Source organism: Columba livia, chromosome 1, assembly GCF_036013475.1.
Source record: "Columba livia isolate bColLiv1 breed racing homer chromosome 1, bColLiv1.pat.W.v2, whole genome shotgun sequence".
Taxonomy (NCBI): domain Eukaryota; kingdom Metazoa; phylum Chordata; class Aves; order Columbiformes; family Columbidae; genus Columba; species Columba livia.
In genome coordinates, this window is record NC_088602.1 from 58775151 (window position 1) to 58795854 (window position 20704).

The 20704-nt window shown below is 40.9% G+C and overlaps 1 protein-coding gene across 9 annotated transcripts; it reads left to right on the forward strand.

Annotated features, from left to right (window-relative positions):
* The first annotated feature begins 3155 nt into the window (after positions 1-3155).
* On the forward strand, positions 3156-20485 carry BIVM (basic, immunoglobulin-like variable motif containing). Of its 9 annotated transcripts, none has more exons than XM_065058065.1 (11): positions 3156-3343; positions 5281-5886; positions 7404-7530; positions 8431-8526; positions 8660-8764; positions 10632-10726; positions 11983-12115; positions 14349-14420; positions 15251-15334; positions 17978-18074; positions 19003-20485. In XM_065058065.1, the coding sequence occupies exons 2-11, from the start codon at positions 5397-5399 to the stop codon at positions 19291-19293; spliced, it is 1590 nt and encodes a 529-aa protein (XP_064914137.1). In that variant the 5' UTR covers positions 3156-3343; positions 5281-5396; the 3' UTR covers positions 19294-20485. The 9 variants fall into 9 exon arrangements, with proteins under 9 accessions (XP_064914137.1, XP_064914178.1, XP_064914155.1 ...); XM_065058083.1 differs by lacking the exon at positions 3156-3343 and adding an exon at positions 3810-3838; XM_065058052.1 differs by lacking the exon at positions 3156-3343 and adding an exon at positions 3813-3948.
* Positions 20486-20704: the final 219 nt, after the last annotated feature.

Consider the following 20704-nt stretch of genomic DNA (forward strand, 5'->3'; position numbering starts at 1 on the left):
CTGCTTCCGCGGGAGCGGGGCGGGCGGCCCCGCACTTCCCGCGCCGAGCGGCGCTGCCGGGAGCCGTAGTCCGGCTGACAGGCGGTTGGAAGCGGTTGGCGGCGGTTAACGGCCCACGCCGGGTCAGCCCGGAGCTGCCTCAGTGCCGGAGCGGCCCGCCCGCTCCAGGGACTCCGCTGGGACCTACCGCCGGGATCACCTCAGAGGAAGGGGACTTGGTGAGAGGAACAGAAATCTTTCAGAAACCCCCAGGCATAATGTAGCAAGACTAAGCTTAATGTAGCAAGACTAGGCATAATGTAACAGAAACCTAACAGAGAAACAATAGCTCTACAGAGACTGGACATGAGGCAAAGCGGGGTGTCCTCGGTTTGCAAGCTGGAAAGTGTAATGTTCCACTAAATGAAGAAAGGGTTACATGGCTTTTGCTGAGTAGCAGCACAAAATGACAACACGTGTACTCAAGGAATCAGGTCAAGAAGCTGACTCTGGGGGTGGCACCAGGCCACCAAGACAACAAGGCACCACCAGAGACCCCTGATGAAGACTCCGGAACACCAAAGATGGACTGCCAGCAAAGGGCAGGGTTATGGAAATAATTTATATTTAATGTTATGTGTAATGCATTAACTAAGGAGTAGAAACAAATGAATATGCAATAGGTATATGTAATAAATACCAAGAAGTGTGAATCGCGTGCACGCTCGACTAGAGGAGTAATCCTCCAAGCGTCTGGCATGCTGCAATGAAAGTGCCTGCTTTTTAATGCTTTCAAAACAGCATTATAGAGTCTTTTTGCTGACTTTTCAGTATCAGACTGGGGAAAGCTGCCTCTGCCCGTGTCTCTGACTTGGGCATCCAGATATATCGGTGTCACTGTTTTCTCCATGTCATGAGCTCGAGTGCGGCCATGAGCCAGCAGTGTGTCCTGGCAGCCAAAAGGGCCACCAGTCTCCTGGGGTGCATCAAGCACAGCATTGCCAGCCGGGCGAGGGAGGTGATTGTCCCGCTCTGCTCTGCACTGGTGCAGCCTCACCTGGAGCACTGTGTGCAGTTCCGGGCACCACAGGATAAAAAGGATATAAAGCTACTGGAGAGTGTCCAGAAGAGAGGCCATGAAGTTGGTGAAAGTTTTGGAGGGGAAACTTTATGAGGAGTGGCTAAAGTAATTTGGTTTGTTCAGCCTGCAGGAGACTAAGAGGAGACCTAATCACACTCTACAGCTTCCTCACAAGGGGAGGTGGGGGGACAGGCACCAAATTCTTCTCTTTAGTGACCAATGACAGAACCCAAGGGAATGGCAGGAAGATGTGCCAAGGGAGGTTTAGGTTGGACATTAGGAAAAGGTTCTTCTCCCAGGGGGCGGTGGAGCACTGGAACAGGCTCCCCAGGGAGGTGTCTCAGGGCTAATGAACATAGTCTTTTCCAGCCACCAACCTCATTACAAAACGCCTTAAAAAGTTATCAAGCTCCAGCTTCTAAAGGCACATTTTCTTCTCTCCTGCTGTTCCCTTTTACATGACTTTTCAGGACATTCAGCTGTTAGAAGACTTGCAATTTTCAGTCCAAAAATTCATGCAGGCCCTAATTTATGTCCATGGCCCCTGAGCTCCTTTCCCTTCCCCATCTTAACTCTCTTGATGTGTTTCACAGGTTGAAATGCACTCATCAGCTTACATTTTGCTGCATGATACAAGGCAGTCTCTTTTAGTAGAAAATAACTTTAAAGATGCTTTTATTTAAAAATAAATTTTACACCTACAGAATTCGCAGAACATCATTCCTCTTCCTAGCAGGGCAGCATCATCATGTTAAAAAAAGGCACAGCAGAGATGACGGTAAAGGTGACACACTTATACCCCCCTGCCATTCTCTCCTCCAGCTTTTCTCCCTCACATTAGTGCAGCTCGGGGAATCCATGTGGAGATCTGGCACTATTTGTCAGCACTCAAACAAGTTGTAAAATAAATCATACAACCTAATTTTAGTCCTGGTTGGCAAAGCAAGCGTTGCTGCTATCCTAATGTCTATAATTTGGCTCAGAGAAAAATGCTTTGGAGGCAGAATTGTTTGATTACTTCAAAGGCTGTTGGCCAACGAAGGCTCAACAGGCTTCCAGCTGGCAAAGGCATGAGGGACGCTCTGCATGACGAGAGGCAGGTTGCCTCGGGATGAAGCCACAACCAATTCTGAATCTGATCTAGGTCTGGTCTTACTTGTGTCCAGGGGGGATGGCAAACTTGGCTGTGCCAACAAGTGTGAGAGGACTGTCCTCTGCCTAACTACTGAAAACTATCAAATAAGTCTTAATATGTGAGGAAGGATTTTATTATTTTTTTCCATTACTTGCAGCACCTCTCACAGAAACTACTGCTGGGAGCAGGGGCTCTGTGGGCTGAGGGCATCATGCTGTAATCACTAGCATCTAATCTTCTGCCAGGACACCATATAACTTTTTGATCTTTCTCTGCTTTAGTTTTAATTTAAATTTTTATAACTACTTCGTTATTAAAAACAATCATTTAATATTACAAATCTGAATATTTAAAAATAAATAATTTTTAAATATTTATAGCAGTACTGAAAATGCTCCGCTTATATCTCTATTGTCACTGTGTTTGTTCATGTTGAAAATACGATGACTGCAGTGCAGATGAGATGGGAAACATTGGCAGCAGTTCCACACACTGTTACCTGAAACAATCTTTTGTTCCTTTATACAGTTTTCCATAAGCGTTTTTGTTACACGTATTCTCACTACCATCAGGGAAACCAAGAGAAACCTGGTGCAAATAAAAGGTCTGGACGTCTGTCCCCTGGTCCCCAGGAGGAATCCAACACTCACATTTATGCTCCTACATCTTCCCCACCTTGAATGGGAAAATTTGACCGCGTCAGGGGGCGATACCAAAACTGAGCCAAGACTTGCCGTGAGCCAAACCGAGCCTATTTAACCGAACGGAGCTCGGGGTAGCAGGGCCGGGAGTCCCAGGGCACCGGGCAGAGAAGAGCGGCCTCTGACCTCCCCACCAGTCCGGGTCCTGCGCTGGGCCGTGCGGCAGAGCTCCGGCACCAGCACCCGCAGCCCGACGGCAGTGAAGCACCGACCGCGGGCCCCGGTACGCGGGAGCGCCCGCATTCCAGAAGGCTGCGGTGAGGGCGGGGGTGACCCTGCGGCTGCTGGGGCCGCAGTCTCAGCTGTCGCCTGTTCCGGAGCTGGGCAGCTTCACTGCCAGCGATGACCGCCGGCGATGGGTGACTTGTATCAGGATTTTCTGCAGTCACGTACCCATCAGTCATCGCAGCTTCACGTTCTGCACCTGGAGCTCCCTGTCCCCATCAGGTAACGCTGCGCGTCCCGCTCCTCCCCTTCAGGCAGTGCCCCTCGCTCTCTCATCTACCTCCCGCCTTTCCCGAATCCCCGTGCAGCACCCGGAGCCTCACCTCGGCGGGCAGGCGAGAGCGCTTCCCAACCCCGGCCAGTCCGGGGGGAGCGCAGCCGCCAGCCGGGGTACGCACGGCTGCCCCCGCGGGCCGACCCCCATCGCCATCCCCGAGATCCTTACTCCCTCCCGCCTGTGGGCCAGAGGCGGAGGAGACCATGAGGGCGAAGACGAGGGGGGGTACGACACAAGGTTAAATATGCGTCTCTCACAGCGCCAAGGTGTAGTCGCTTGCACCGCCGGCAGACGCGCAGGCGGCTGCTCTCACACACCGTGAGAAGCCGCAGCGGGAGCACGGTCGCCGCCGCCAGGCCGCCCCGCGTCTCCCCCCTGCCGGCCGCCAGAGTTGGTGCCGGCCGGCGGTGCTGAGGAAGCGGGGGGCGGTGGGGGCGCAGGTGAGCCCACGGCGCGACACCCTCCCCCCGCGCGCCGTGTCTGCTTCCGGCGCGCTGGCGTCCCCGCTCCGCCGCGGCCGGGGGAGGCGACGCAGGCGGGCGCCGCGCAGGTAACGGGCCGGGAGCGCGGGCCGAGCCGCCGCAAGTCCCCTCTGCCCCCACTGCCGGGTGCCCCCGCACCGCCGGCCTTCGCAGGCGCTGTGGGAGAGAACGGGTCCGCCCTCCCGCCGAGCCGCGGGCCTTTCCCGCAACCCGACGCTGTTCACTCTGGAAGCGACTGTCGGCGGCGCGGGGGGCGGGCCCACGGAGCCGCGCCGAGGTCTCGATTGGCGGCGCCTCAGCCCTCCCGCCCCTCCCCGGTGCTAGGCCCGGGTGTCCCGCACCCCGTGGGCAGCTGCGCGGGTTCCCTGGTGGGTGAATCCCCACGGAGATGGGGAGAGCAGGTTGTGCCGGGGCTGGGCGCCGTTGGGCTGTGTTCATTGCCAGCAGCTGCGGAGTACGTGCGTGTGTTTTGGTATTGCCTTGTAACCTTTCAAGTAGAGTCCTGCTTGGGTTTGGTCGCAAGACGCGCTCTGGCAGAGACACGCGCCGTTGGTTCGTGTTCCGTGACCAGAAGTCGGTGTCGCAGGATTCTGCTCCTCAGTGAAACTCCTGCCTCCGGCGTGCCAGGTTTCCCATCTGCTGTGTGTGTCTTCACGCCGCAGACGTGCAAGCTGCTGAGATGACGGATAATGAGTACTGTCAATTTGCTTTTTTTTAAAAAAAACACTGAAAGCAAGCCAGCCTTTTAAGTTTGTTTTTGGTAATTCTTAGCAACTATAAACAAAATCTGATGCTTTGCTTTCTCACATCTTGAAGAATTGGAGGCGCATAAAAATAAAAGGGAACGCTTAACAGCCATATGAGGACAGGAGTGGAACAGATTGAGGGTAGTAGTGTCAGTTTACAGTCAACAGAGGTAATAGTTACTGTAATTTTCTGTAAGCTTGAACTTCACTTTCAGCAAACATGCAGGATTCTTCAGAATGAAGTGATTTTAGGTTGCTGTCTCTCTGATTTATTAATTTGCGTGGATTAGTTTGTGCTCCACATATGCAAAGTGTTGTGGCTATAAGGAAATAAGAGTAGTCAACCACAGCTATGTAAATGTAGGAAAGTTTGTGATTTAGTTTTGTTTTTCTTTTTACTCCTGTATTGCTTCACAAGTGTAATCACTCATGTTGTATTCACTGTCGCTACCACTATCATGTGGTATCACTGTGGTGTATGCTGTGGGCACCTCACACCTCTTAAGCATGTCTAGAATTCTACAAAGACACGGTGTGTGTTGTGATGTATCTGTAGAGGTATTTCAGCTTTTATTGTATATGAGTTCATAGATAAGCTTTCTGTATCTTTTATATTGATTGAGACACTTGTATTAACTTGTCATTTTCTTTCAGGTACCTTATCAATAGATTGCAGAGGCAATGGAGGCAATGATGCAAACTCTGTTGTAATTAAAACATAAAGAAAAAAAATATTCTTAGCTGTACCATACTCTTTTCAGTATCATTCAATGCCTACCATTTCAGAAGATGAAAAGGAGAATGGTTCTGGAAATAATGGGAACACTGAAAACAAACCTGGGAAAGCATCCCCAGAAGCTTCTCTTCATGATCCCTTGAAGCCATACTGCACATCAGACGCCTCCACTGCATCCTTGGTGTCCAGGGGAGATGGTCATTATCCATGGGGATGTCCTGTGACTCATACACGAGAGAAATTTTATACCATCTGCTCAGACTATGCTTTTTTAAACAGAGTACCATCTATTTGTAAAAGCCCAAGTGCTTCAGTTAGTGCCTGTCTGTCAGGCAGTGCTGCCTTAAATGCTGGAAATAACACACCTGGCTTACTCGGCATTCAAACCGGTGCTTCAGAAATAATATACAGGGAAGATGCTGACTTGGAAAGCTTGCCTGGCGGTCTTGGGAAGCTTCCCTTGGCATGGGAAATCGACAAATCAGAGTTCAATGGCGTGACCACAAATCTGAAGAATAAAGCAGGTGAGGTGGTGAAGATTTTATGTTGTGATACGAAAAGGCGTTGTGTTTACAGCTTCATTGTGGAGGGGGCTGGTCAGGACAGGTATCTCTTGAGGAATTGCTATAGAAGAGCCTGTATGTCATTTCAAACAATTTGCTTGTCAGGAAAGGAGAGGGTGAGGTAGGAGGAGTACAAGCCAAGTGTAGCTTCTGGGGAAGTGGCTCTAAACCAAGGCTGGCCTTTGCTTAACTGTCTGGGTTTTTTTGGGGGTATTGCTTGTGGTGGCTTTTGGTTTGGGTTTGTTTTCCTTTTTTTTCCTTGGATTTTTGGGGTGTTTTTTCTTTCATAGAGTGTGGCACGTTGTGCAGTGATTACTATTACATGTTAAGTACAGGTTTGTCACTTGCACAGATGTTTCAAGTACTTCAGACATGTATTTTGAAATTAAAGACATGGTTTACTTATGACATGTAAATGAAATAATTATAGTTATTTAGGAAAGCAGTTGTTTTCTGTAGTGAAAACGTATGTATTTTGATTTGATATATGTATACAGTGCTAGGGAGCCCATTTCTTCAAAACTGTCTTCTTTGCTGTTTCCTATGTTTTTTTCTCTGCCTGGTCACAAATTGCAACTGTGAATCAGGCACGTTCATATGCATTTGTGTTTTGTGTGGTGGGCTTTTTCGGTGTGTTTGTTTTTTGTTTTTGTTTTTTTTGTCTTTTCTCCGTAATCCCTTTTCTTATCTACAGCTGGCTGTAGCTGTTTTCCTTAATGGGTTGCCTAGCTAGTCAAGTTCCTGTTTTGTCTACTAGCCTGAAACCAGTTTAGCAGAACTTAAATACCATTAGTAAATTGCCATTGCCTTTTGATGTGTACATGTAGTGTCTTTAAAAATAAGAAATAAATGATAATATTTTACAGGATGATAAATTTTGCTAAATATTTGTGGTATATTTCATTTGGATATGATGGCTTTAAAATGGAACAGAAATATTCCTACTTTAGCATGTGGCCCAACTCTTTTAATTTTTCACTGTCTCAGTGACTTACAAAAAGGAAAAGACCTCGCGAGTATATTATTCTCACTTGATTTGCATTTAAGTTTTCATCAGGAAGTGTATCTGGTTACAGGACTTGGCTATGAAAAACAAGTGCTTCATTATATCTCCTTGTGCATTTAATGTTAGGAGATGGGAAGTCCATGAGGCCTGAGAGTCTATTTTTGGGATGGATGATTTAACGCATTAGAATAATGAGATTTACTGCTCTATCTGAACAGTTGGGCAGGTCACCATTAATTCTATTCAGAAAAACAAGATGTTGTTTATAGAGCTAATGGCAGCCTTACAAACCTGTTGACAATCTTGACTATGCATCTGAAATTTTTCATTCAATTAATGTTTAGTCCAAGTTTGGACATACTGACACAACCAGTGTCTCTATTGAGGTTCATGCTGTAAGTAAAAAATATTTAAGAAGATAGATACAAAAGGTAAACTAGGTATTCATTTGTTTCTGAAATCTGTTTTGCAGGCAACATGAAGAAGCAAGTGACAAAGAAAAAATCCGTAGACAAAAAAAGCAGACAATACAGGGAGTGTTCTCAGCGTTCTGCTCTTGAAGATGTGAAGGAGAGGAAAGTGTTGGACCTTCGGAGATGGTACTATTTATGAATTTTATTTAAGATTATCACCATACAGTTTGTTGGTAATCACTCTTGCTGGTTATCTGATTTCAAACTTCTTAGTAATGTCTTAATGCTTTTCTTTAAATTAGAAATGGGGATATGTTAAACACGTAAACTAAATCTCATACTTTCTACAAGAAGAATGAAAACTTTCCTCCCATTTTTTTAAATGCTAAAAACATTTTTCTTTCTAAACATTTTTTTTCTTTCAGTAATGGGGATTAATTGCTAAAAAACCCCAAGTTCATTAGCATGGTCAAGCAAAAAGTAACCTTAAACATGGTACTGATATGTGTTACTCCTAATTTTTCTTTTGACAAGGAAATACTTGATCAGAATCTGTCAGTTCTATACAAAATACATCAAATGAATATAGTTCACTAAATTAACTTAGTTTAATGAATCGGTCTGGTTCTTACTATATATCTGCGACATCAGAAAGTTTGTTAGCTTAGAAAATCTGCAACCTGGGATGACATTCATTAGTAAACTGATAGAGATGCGACTTACTACAAGTTCATGTGTTAGAAGAGAGTGCATCAAACTGTACATTATGTTAGTACAGAACCATTTTTTCCTACAGGATCTCTTGTACAGAACTCCCATGGGGCTGTTAGAAATTTGCCTGATTTACATGAAATAGGGTGGTGGTATTTGACAAACTTAAAGAAATTGTTAACGTATTTGCTCTTTTTTAATTGTTGTTAAGAATGTACTATTATTTCTTTCTCTTTTTTTTTAATACTGGCAAAGTAAAAACATTTAATATAACATGGCACTTCAATGGCATGACACACAGAAAAGTAGTTCAGGTTGCTCCTCTTATTAAATCAAGAATTCTTTCTAATGTGTTTGGGTTCTTGTTTGGTTTAGGTATTGTGTTAGCCGACCTCAATACAAGACTTCCTGTGGAATTTCATCCTTAGTGTCTTGCTGGAACTTCTTATATAGTACACTGGGAGCTGGAAGGTAAGTCACACACAGACCACTTTGTCTTTAGAGAGTCCAAAATATATTGCTAATCACTTCATAAAACAACTTCTTTTTGTTTTTTTGTTTTGTTTTGTTTTGTTTTGTTTTGTTTTGTTTGTTTTTGTTTTAGTTTACCACCTATTACTCAAGAAGAAGCTTTGCATATACTGGGCTTTCAGCCCCCATTTGAGGAGATTAGGTTTGGTCCCTTCACTGGAAATACAACTTTAATGAGGTATGTCTGGTGCTTTTGATGTAGCTTGATTGTTAATGTATGCAAAAATAACATAAAGCTAAGAGACAGAACCTTTATAGTAATAGTTCATTTATTTAAAAAAAAAAAAAAACAAACAAGTGGCTGACATGAGTTAGTCCTCTTAAGCTTTAGAATAATGAAGCATACCTGGGTATTCTGACAGTGTCCAAAGAAACCTTTCAAAGAGTTTTTTGTGCTAGCTGTTTTGCGTAGTGCGATGTGGCTACACAGATCAGGTGAACATGAAATTCTGTTGGATTTTTGGTTCAGTTTGTGTAATGGCTATATAATAGTCTAATGAATCCACTCTCGTGGTTAGGACATTTTTTCTTCACCCTCGTTTTCCTGTTTCAGAAAATGCACATTGAATGTTTGTTAATGTCACTGAAACAGCCTGAAAAGGTGATTGATATACTGGTAGCTTTATGTAAAACTTAATTTAAGTATTAAAAATGACATAGTGAATGCTGCACCTTTGCTGCTATGGAGCTGTTCAGGAAGAAGAGGGGAAAAAAAAAAGAAGATATGGGGCTGGAGTCACAGAAGACTTGGACTTTCAAATTCTGTTTCAGTTCTGCTCTGCTGTTTCCTGATCTTGATGAGTTGGGTCTAAAATCTTTGTCCTTATTTTTCTGTTTTATTAAACTCATAAAGAATTTTAGGATTAAATGGGGCTAGGAGCATATTGTACTTGAGTGCTGAACATCTAGACAGGGCTTTGGTGTGTTACCTTCTGTGAGATTCCAGAATTTTGCGGTGTTCTTGCCTGTTTCATGATTTGCATTTGATATATTTAGTATTTTTGAAGGCAATATATAAGGTTTGGCGCAGAACATGGGTGCCGGATTTGAAAATGTGGCAGCAGTCTGTACTTTCATGGTAGCATACTGGTTAGATCATTGCAGAGTGTTACAAAAACTTCCTTCTCTGCCTTAGGAGACTTGGATCCAGATTTTGTATCTCTTTAGGAGTATGTCAGTGTATAGCAACCCTTACAGACTAAACTGATAAAATGTTCTGTCTCTTTATGTCAGTAGTCTATGCAGATAAAAGTTAAACTTGGAATTCTTCTTCCTTTTTCCCTGTGAGTGCCTTAAGTGCTGCAGAAAAGTTACCCTTCATAGGTGGTGTTCTTGTTTTTGTGTTTGTTTCTGCCTGGTTAAATTATTTTTAAGTACTTGGCAGAGTGGAAAACAGGAGGGCTGAGAGCCAACACCATCACCCAATGTGGCTTTGTGATTGAGGTATCATCTTCAGAGATGTGAATGTGAATCTTCTAATGTGGAAAAGTGAATATTTGAGGAAAAGCCTTCTTTGCCGACCTGTCCTCACTCCCTCCTGCTGTGAGGTGCTGCAGAATGGGACTCCTGTAATGCCTTGGCGTTGTGAAGCTCATGTGATAGAAGCCCAACATGATTTGCAGAAAGTCTTACTTGAAGGGTCCTGCCTTCTGGTGTCTTAGATTCCCTTGGTGTAGCTTACAAATTATGGTTGAAGCTTGGCACTTCAGAATTTGAGTGTAATTTGAAAAGCTGAGTAACTGAAAATTAGAAGTGACTGGATGGAGCACAATAGGAACTTTTCACATCCAGTCCTTTCGTTGTTATGGATATATGTTGGGTCTGAAAAAGCAAAGTGAAGAAAAAGCCTTTGCGTATTTACTTGTGTCTCTAGGATATGCTGAGTTTTGCTTGCGTGATGGTCCTCTACAATTTATATATCAATGTGGTAGGTACTTAGTAGGAGACTGAGACTTTTTTCCTAAACTGTCAAGAAGGGGATAAGTGAGAGAAAATTGCATTTAATAACTCTTGAGTTACTACAATCTCTAAGCTTATTGTTTCAGATGGTTTAGACAAATAAATGATCACTTCCATATCAAGGGATGCTCGTATGTTCTGTATAAACCTCATGGGAAGAACAAGACAGCTGGAGAAACTGGTATGTAGCTAATCCTAAAGCATTCACCTTACAGTGTATAAACTGAAAAATCCTGCAATATGTAGCATTTGACTGGACAAATTCTTCAAGTGGTATTTTCAGTTTGAGATAAGCTATCAAATAACGCCAAGTTGCCTGATTTTTCTGGTTTTACTCTTTCTCTTATTTTGCTAAAACTTAAATTTGTAGTTTTATTTTGATAAAATATATTCTGTGCTGTAAATTCTGCTATCGCAGAACTAGAATTTTAAGGTATCTAAGAGGACACGGCCCTTCCAGTTCTGTGTTGGTGTCCTGGAAGATGTGTTTGCTGTTATACATTGGAGGAAAAACACATTTTTATTTCAGCATTTTAGAAATCTATGTTGTATAAAAACTTAGAATGTACAGCATGAAAAATATTAATATCTTTAATAAAAGTTTTGTACTTTTAAAAATTTATTTTTTGAAGTTAGTGAACTCATAAATTCTGCTTGACTTCAGCAGCTGTATCTAAAAGTTAGGTGATTATTCTAAATTAGTTTATGAAGCTGCATTTTTATGTATACTTTTAAGTGTGTTGCCTAAAGAAAGTTTATATTTTGATACATGGTTTATTAGCCTTTGGTATAGTCTTGGTAATTATCTTCTAACTGGAGAGTTTTTAAAAGGATAAAATAATGCTGAAAATTTTGGGGGGAGATTGTTAAAGGGGAAATCTTTGTTGTTCTTGGTATCCCATTTGAGAATTCTGTCATGTTTCAGTGCCTTTTCTAGTCTTTTCCTGAAACTGAGCACTGCAGTCACATTACAAAATACTGTATGCCCGAAAGCGGGAGGTGTTCCTGAGATGGAAAGCTCCAAGAAGCTCACGATATCAATAAGTTTGAAAGCTTTCAGAGGTTCCAGCAGTATCATTGATGTGTGCTACATTTGACTTGGGGCAGTGGGACTGCTTTGTGTTGCAGTGTGTATTTCCTAGGTTGAGAGATGCCTTTTCCTTTTTTTTTTCCCCTCAGAGCAAATAACTTTTATGAAATCTTTGATCTAGATACAATGCACACTTTATATTGCATTTCCCTAGTACAGACTGTGTGGCAGATGTTAATTTTCTTGTACCGGGCAGGAAATTAAATACTAAGAAGTTTGAAATCAAAACTGTATTTTGTGCATGCCTGTCAGGTCATGTCCTCATAGTTTAAAAAACAGTGTAACTATTTTATATTATCAATCAGGATCCAGAGCACTCTGGGCTGTAACCTCATCTTTCTTTGTAGCTGCAGGGGCACTTGCAAAGCTAACACGTGGACTGAAAGATGAAACAATGGCCTACATCTACCATTGCCAAAACCATTATTTTTGCCCAATTGGATTTGAAGCAACCCCAGTAAAAGCTAGTAAAGCCTATAGGTAAGATACTGTGTTTATGCTTATTTTAGTGAAGGAAACATACAGAAAAATTTACTGGAAGTTAATAACCATTTTTCTCCCTAAATACCATTTCAGTGTATGTTGTAAAAGCATTTATGTCTGAACTAGCAAAACGCTACTGTGTAATTTGAAAGGACTTAAACACAACTAAGCAGACTAGATTGAAAGAATGTAAACAGAAAACTATGAATGGTTGGAAGGAATTGTTTAAAAACATTGTAGCCATATATAGAGAGGGTAGTTATTTACTTGAAGGACAAGTGAAGGTAACTAGTCTGACAAATAAAACCAAATGGGCTGAGAAATCCCAGGTATTTTTTAAGAAAAAAAAAAAAAAATTAAAAGCCAGCTAATTATGGCGGGAGTCTGTTTCCAGAGAGTTTGGGAGAAACAAAAGAAGTGTTTGTGTCCATTGACATGTTTCTTCATAAACTATAAGCAAGAGGCCTACAGTTATATTAATCCATTACGACATGGATGTGAGAAAAATCTGCATTTTCAGAAACCCATGTTTGTGTACAGTGAGAACAGGGGACGTGTAGGTATTGCAGGATGGTAGTTATATACTTTTTTGCAGTGTTGACTAATGATGATAAACTGCAACTACTGGAGTGCAGGACTTTAAAAAAGTAAAGATATCTGAGTAATTTGTTACCAAGAATTGTCGGCGGGCTGGAGGAGAGAGAACCTCTGGACTACCACAGTATGATTGGAATGCTGGAACACTTCTCAAGGATCAGGAGAAAAGTTAATGTGCCAGTTGTTTTAGAATAAAACTACAGTTACCTAAATAATTTCAGATTTGTCAGGGTGACATTACTCATGATAAAATAATGGAATAGTTTATATAGGTGTCAATTTAATGTAGGTTTTAAAAGAGGATAATAGCGTTGATATTCATACTGAGTTTAGGGAAAGTCTTGTAATAAAACCACAACATTTTGTGGTTTGAAAAAATTTGTAATCTTGAGGCAGTGTATCTTAGCTTTTGTAAGGCCTTTAACTTGCTGCTATATGATATGCTGAGAGTAGTTTGTTTTACCTCATTCACACAATCGTATTAAATTAAACTGTGTTTCCTCCCTCAAAGTATTAATAGTTACAAACACAATATGTGTTGGAGGTTTCTGTTGGACCTTCTCAAGGTTCAGCTGTTGGTCAGTATTTGTTTTTACTATCATTGAGCATAAGAAGACAATCCCTGACAAAACTAGCAGATACCAATAGCAGGGAGTGCTAAACAATGAAAAGAGTAGGTCACTGGTGTAAGGTGAGCCTCAGTCTTGCACTTCTCTTCCCAAGCAGTCTACCTTTGGCTGTGTTGAAGATGTAGAGTCACATTAAGCAATGGAGAATTCTAGCTCTATTTTAGAGTTCAAAATGGTAATTGTTTGGAGGGAATAAAGCGTAACATCGGGATCTCATTTGTTCCCAGTGTGAGTCTGACCATAGGGTTAATGAAAGCTTTTAATAGATGAACAAAAGAATACAGAAGGTGTTTTAAGATTGCATTGACTGATATGCCAGGTGAGTGATAAGGATGTGGAAACTATGCCCCAAACAGAAGTCCAACACATCAGGCTGCTTAAGTTTACCAAAAGGTTCATGGCTTGCTTGCTTACTTCATAAGTTACTAAGAATCTGCACTGAAAGAGCAAAGTGGGAAAAAAAAAAGTTCACTAGATCAGAAATGCAGTTTGATAAATAATACAGCCCAATGTGTGGAAACTTAACATGCCTTATATCTAGTTTGAATTTATATTGTTTAGTAATGAGCAAGAGCAACAATTTAAATACTTTACCCGTGGTTGAAATGGATTCTCAGTCACTAGTGATTATATTTCTAAGTCAGTATCAGATTTTCTTCCTAACAACAAATCTCTTCTAACAATCTAACATGAAGTAATGACTTCAAGGAGCTTTTATAGCCTTATTGTAGGCTGGAGGCCAGACCAGAAGAACACCCTGTTCTCTTCATATCTTTTAATAAATTACTGGGAAAAAATATGCTTAGGTTCCAGAAGCACTATCAATAAATTCTGCAGCAGTTCTTGTTTACCTGTTTTTGCATTCTAGTTACAAAGGCAAGCTTTTTTTAAAAAAATGAATCTAAGAAATGTAGTAAATTCCAAAAGAAATGGGTAGATAGGTTGCTAGGCTAAGTTTAGGAGGCAGTTCTTAGGTCACCCACAGACTTCCTGTATGATCTTAGGTTGCTGGATTTGGACTCGGGAGACCTGGGTTCAGTTCCCAGTTCAACCACAGACTTCCAGTGTGACTTTAGGTAAGTCAATCTATCCTGTGTCTTGGTTTCCCATCTGTACAATGATGGCATACATTGTTATTTTACAGGGAATTATAACTAAACAAATTATGGCAAGCAGTAAGACCTTATGCTGTCTAATTCCCTAGGCAGAAAAATCTTGGGTTTTGTTACAGTTGAAACTGAAGTACTTTTTCATAGGATAATTATACACAGGAAGTCATAGAACAATCATCTCTATCTCATTATTCTGCCCTGATGATGGTCACAAATTTTCCCTGACAAGGTTACTGCAGGCTTTGAATTTCTTGGAAGCTGCTCACAAACCTGAACTAGCATTGGTTGAGGGTTTTGTTTTTCATAGGTGATAATGGATGCTTAGGAATTGTTTCATGCAGGTTACAGCTGTCTGTAACCATGGTCAGCTGAGGCATAGCTTAAAAATAGCAGAAGAGACTCTTTTGTGACTGTGTGGGACATCGGAGATGGGGAGGAAGATGTTTGTTCCACGTTTATGTGGCTTTCCACGGCTCTTATTTCCATTGTTATGTTTATATTTGGATCTTACAGTAAACTGCCTTTCATCCAAGTAACGCTGTTTTTCATGAAGATCTTTTTTTCCCAAATAATAAGCAATAGCTTGTGTCTTGCTTCCAGGCCTTGTGAAACAAAATGTTTCCCTGTATGCAATTGCAAACACTATTTATAGCATAGGAGCTCTTTTCTAGTTTGGCTGAGGAGACAATTTTAAATGTTAGAAAATCCTAAAAAGAACAATAGAATGTTAATCTCTCTTTTTCTTTTTAGTATGCACAATAAATCTTACTAGGATTGTATCTTCTATTGAACAGAGGTCGTGTCTTGCAGCAAGAAGTAGAATATTGGATCTTAATTGGAGAGCCAAGCAGAAAACATCCAACAATACACTGTAAACGGTACGTTACTTAGTAAGGATATAAACCAGTATGTTTTCTTTCAAAACCATTTGTATTTCTTTACTAAGGGTCACCAAGTGACTTCTTAATTCTTTTGAATGAATATACTAAGATATGCTGGGCTTGGATAGGTGTAATCTTAGATGGGTAAAAAAGTGGCTGGATGGCTGGGCCCAAAGAGTTGTGGTGAACAGAGTAAAATCCAGTTGGCAGCCAGTCATGAGTGGTGTTCCCCAGGATTCAGAATTTGGGCCAGTTCTGTTTAATCTCTGTATCAGTGATCTGCATGAGGGGATTGAGTGCACCCTCGGTAAGACTGCAGACAACACCAAGTTGGGTAAGAGTGTTGATCTGCTGGAGGGTAGGAAGGCCATACAGAGGGATCTGGACCATCTGGATTGTTGGGCTGAGGCCAGTTGTATGAGGTTCAACAAGGCCAAGTGCTGGGTCCTGCACTTGTGTCATAACAACCCCAGGCAGTGCTACAGGCTTGGGGAAGAGTGGCTGGAAAGCTGCCCAGCAGAAAAGGACCTGGGGGTGGATTGACAGCAAGCTGAACATGAGCCAGCAGTGTGCCCAGGTGGTCAAGAAGGCCAACAGCATCCCGGCTTCTATCAGGAATTGTGTGACCAGCAGTACCCAGGGAACAGATCATTCCTCCTGTACTCAGCGCTGGTGAGGCCCCACCTTGAATCCTGTGTTCAGTTTTGGGTCCCTCACTGTAGGAAAGACATTGAGATGCTGGAGAGAGTTCAAAGAATGGCAGTGAAGTTGGTGAGGGGTCTGTAGCACAAGTCTGATGAGGAGCAGCTGAGGGAACTGGGGCTGTTTAGCCTGGAGAAAAGGAGGCTGAGGGGAGACCTTATCACTGTCTACAACTGCCTGAAAGGAGGTTGTAGCATGGAGGGTGTTGGTCTCTTCTCCCAAGTTGCAAGTGATAGGACAAGACAAAATGCTTTCAAGTTGTGCCAGGGAAGGTTCAGATAGGATATTAGGAAAAAAAATTCTTCACTAGAAGGGTTGTCAGGCATTGGAACAGACTGCCCAGGGAAGTGGTTGAGTCACCATCCTTGAAGATGTTTAAAAGACGTATAGATGAGGTTCTCAGGGACATGGTTTAGTGGTGGACTTGGCAGTGTTAGGTAGCAGTTGGACTCAGTTACCTTAAAGTTCTTTTCCAACTTAAATGATTCTATGATTCTATGGTATAAAGTTGGTATGCAAATTAGACCTACAGACTAGGAGGGCTACAGGGCACTATGTAGAAATTTCATTTATTAGTTATATTTGCCATGATAAATTAATAAAATAGTTTTCTGAGCTTTACTTTACATGCTAGTTCATAATGCTCAATATTAATTTCTTAAATGATGCAACACTACAAAAGAACAGCATTTCTTGATAAACTAATTCCATGACCAAAACATAAGTTTTAGCAAATAGATTCTCTGCCACCTCCTGAGTTTATTATAGAGTGATTTTTCTTGATATATTAGGAAAAGACCTGGCGGGGCGGGGGGGGGAAATAACACAACTTCTTTGTTCTTCTCTACTTTCTAATTATTTTGAAAAATTGTTTGAAAGTGCTTATCTGGCAGTTTCATAGCCACTCAGATCTATCCCAGTACGTTAAACTCAAAAGTTTTTTTGTTTGTTTGTTTTGTCAGTGGTGTGACTATGTCAATAACTGTAAATATCTGGATATTTTTGGCTAATGAGATTAAATGCAACAAAATAAAAATCACATTATGCATGCGGTTGCTGTGCTGAGAAATGGCACACTATACATCCCACTGGCAGAGTTTTGTTCTGTGGTATATGGGCTACAAATGGCACAGGAAAAGATCTCTGGATGTAGAATCCAAACCTTTGTAATACTATTTTTGATTGTAGAGACATTATTTTTCACAAAATTTTGTGCTTAAGGTAGGAGGGCAAAAGTTGGGCTAGAAATGGATTTTCTGAACTTATAGAGCGGTGTTAGAGATAAGCAAGTAATTAAACATTAAAAGAACTGAAAAGGCTATATGTAGGCTTAAAGAGGTCTGGAGTATGGGGATATTGGTTTCACTGGGGCTAGAAGGAGCTATGAAACTCTGAAGAGATGAGTGAGTGGGGAATGACTGAATTAGTAGTTTATTACAGAAGGGAATTAAACAGAATGGAGGAGTGAGTTATGATGAGACCTGTCTGATAAAACTGGATATACTGGGTGAGAAAAACAGACAAGAGTTCAAACAAAATAATGTAAAAGGGTAAGAGAGGATTAAATAAAGTAAAAAATAATTTTTCTCCTTGCTTAAACCACACTTTGGTTCTTCCTTTCACAAATGGATGAATTGGTATGGGTAAACAATGCAACTAACGACTCGTGGTGCTCTTACTTGAGCACCTGAGAAGGGAACATCTTACCTGAGAAGATGAATAATCACTGTGAATGCTTTGATTAAAAATGATGCTTTTATATCTATCTGGATGTATCTAATACTGAGGGGTTTATATCTTTACGCTTTCGTTTATCTTTAAATCACTGCTAAGAGTATTTAAAGCTGCAAATCTGTATTTGCATGTGTATGTACGTGAGTCTTAGTGGTGCTGAGGTTTAATAAATATCAGCTGAGTAGTAATAATCTTATTCTGTAGGTGGGCAGATATTGTCACTGACCTAAACACCCAAAATCCAGAATATCTAGACATTCGACACCTAGAGAGAGGATTGCAGCATCGGAAGACAAAGAAGGTAAGGTAAACTTACTAAGATGGGAGGAAATTCACTGTAGACTTTTGGCAAACTTATTCATACTTCAGCAGTTTAAGATCACTAAAAGAAATTTGTTATGAGCTACTGTTGAAGACAAAAGTCAAATATGGGGGTACTTACATATCAGTCATTTATATTTGCTTGCAGGACAAGATAATATACAGCTGTAGCCTGGCATATACTAGGATGAACCAGGGTATCTGTGTATACAATATGTTTCGTCACAGTATTTAATCTTGTTGGCCTAAAATGTAGCTGTAGCAAGTATAGAAGTACTGTACAAATTACCTTTTGGTGCGTGGCCTTCTAGCTACATGTAAGCAGGAAAGTACAGTCAAGTAGGATCAAATTTAAAAGAATGCCTGTGTCTCTGTTGCATGGACTTACTGCCAATTCACATAGCTTTCTTTCCTATAGATAGGGCTATATCTCGTGATTGGGGGATGGATTTTTGATTTGCAGATTGAAATTCTGTGAGAAATAATAGGCTGAAGAGAGAATATTTGAAATGTGGAGACCTATGAAAGAGCATCAGCAAGCTGAGAAGATGCCAGAAGAGATAACTTGAGTGAAAGTGGCAGGAGAGTAAAAAAGACCGACAGAAAAGTTACACAAGCCGTGAAAGATTGAAAGGATAACTTTAAAAGATGAGAAAGAAGGCAGTAATTGAACCTGGGAAACAATCAAAATGTATTGAGCAGAGTTGTTTGTTTGTTGATATGGTTTTGTGGAGGGTATTTTGTTTGCTGGTGTGTTGATTTTGGGGTTTTTTTTGTGTTGTGCTTTTTTTTGTTTGTTTGTTTGTTTTTTAAATTCTTTTACCTGCCGAGATGTTAATTTCAAATATTGATGTATGTTAGAAATGCGTCTGTGTGCATTTAACAAAGAACCTTTTTACTTTGATTAGGTTGGAGGAAATCTTCATTGCATCATTGCCTTTCAGAGACTTAACTGGCAAAGATTTGGTCCTTGGAATTTTCCACTTGGAAATGTTAGACAGGATAAACAATCCCAAACACAAGGACATGGAATTTCCAAATCTGAAAGTGAAGACAATATCTCTAAGAAACAACATGGACGACTGGGACGATCTTTCAGTGCGGGCTTTCATCAAGAATCAACGTGGAAGAAATCTAATCTTCGTGAGAGGAGGAACAGTGGGTATCAGAGTTATAATGATTATGATGGGAATGATTAAAATTAACTTTAGAGAATGGAGTTGATATATTAAAGTTAGTTTTAATCAAGACATATTAGGGATTATTAGTCCTAGAATGCATATGAATAGAAATTATGGTATAAGATACAGCTTCATAATTGTTAAATATAACTGATGATACGGTTGCAATGGATGAGATCTGTATAAATTCACAGAAAAGCACAGATTATTGTAGTTTTGCAATCAAAAGTATGACAGAAAAATCAATCATTTCTTCTGAAATAATTGTACTGTGTCCTTATCCATGAAAACAAAAGAGCAGATTGAAATTAGTCAAAGTAATAAACAGACTTCATTGAAAATACTTGGTATTCAAAAGCATGAAAATTTATTACATGACTTTATAAAAAGGGTTATTCTTCAAATGATGTAAGGATAAAGAAAACATTGCCTTCCAACACTCCATTTTATTAAGGCTGCCCATATCCAGTGAAAATTTAAAAATCACATAGGTTAGAAAACCTCATCAGATTTCTGAAGTGAATGTACATTCTCCATTTAGTTCCCAGTAGACTTCTGTCAGATAATCATATTTTGTCAAGTAGATCTCAGTTACTTTTCCGGTAGCTAGATGACTGTTTTAGACGGAGACGAATTGCCTGTAGCAGGGAAAGTCTGAGGACAGACCTTCTTTCTTGCTTTTGTTCTGTGGGTACAGTGGCTGAATTCTTATCATGGAGTCTCTTGAGAGCAGAGACTCGCTTAACACAAGCTCGTGAAATTTGGTATTAAAAAGCTGCGTTTACCATTAACCAAATGAGCTAGCTGAACACTGTGTTCTGTTGGCAGTTCTTTTCCTTGTACGGTCTTAAAACCTGTTGTCATTTTTTTCCTGCTCTTTTAATTGTGTATGAAGAGGGATGCAAGTGCCGAAAACTGCTGGCAGCCCTAATGATATACCTCTCAGCCAGCAAACAATTCAAGCTTTTTCAGTCTCTTTCTTATTTTCACCCTCCTCCCCCAGTTTGAAATTCATTCAGTTGTTTGCCCAAACACATCTCAACAGTTGTAGCTTTATGCGTACAGATGTTCATTCATACTTGCTCAACTATTAATTTTTTGACATTAAAAGATTTGTCATGGAATGTGGGGGTTTTGTAGGTTGCTGCTTTTGTTAACCAAAAATGGGAAACTTTTAGACTTTTGTTCATTCAATAAAAATTGTTTTCTATTTTGTTGTTTGCTTTTCATTTGTCTTGGGAATGGTGACCATATGTTTAGTGAAGGTTTTCAGGAAAGCAGGTAAACAAAGGATCAGATTTGCAAACTCTGCTTAGCAAAGTAATTCTGGAGATAGGATCTCTTTGCACGTAAGCCTGTGGAGCTTTCATGACTTAACCTCTGATATTTAACTTCCCAAAGTCTACAGGCTGACAATTGAATAAAACCC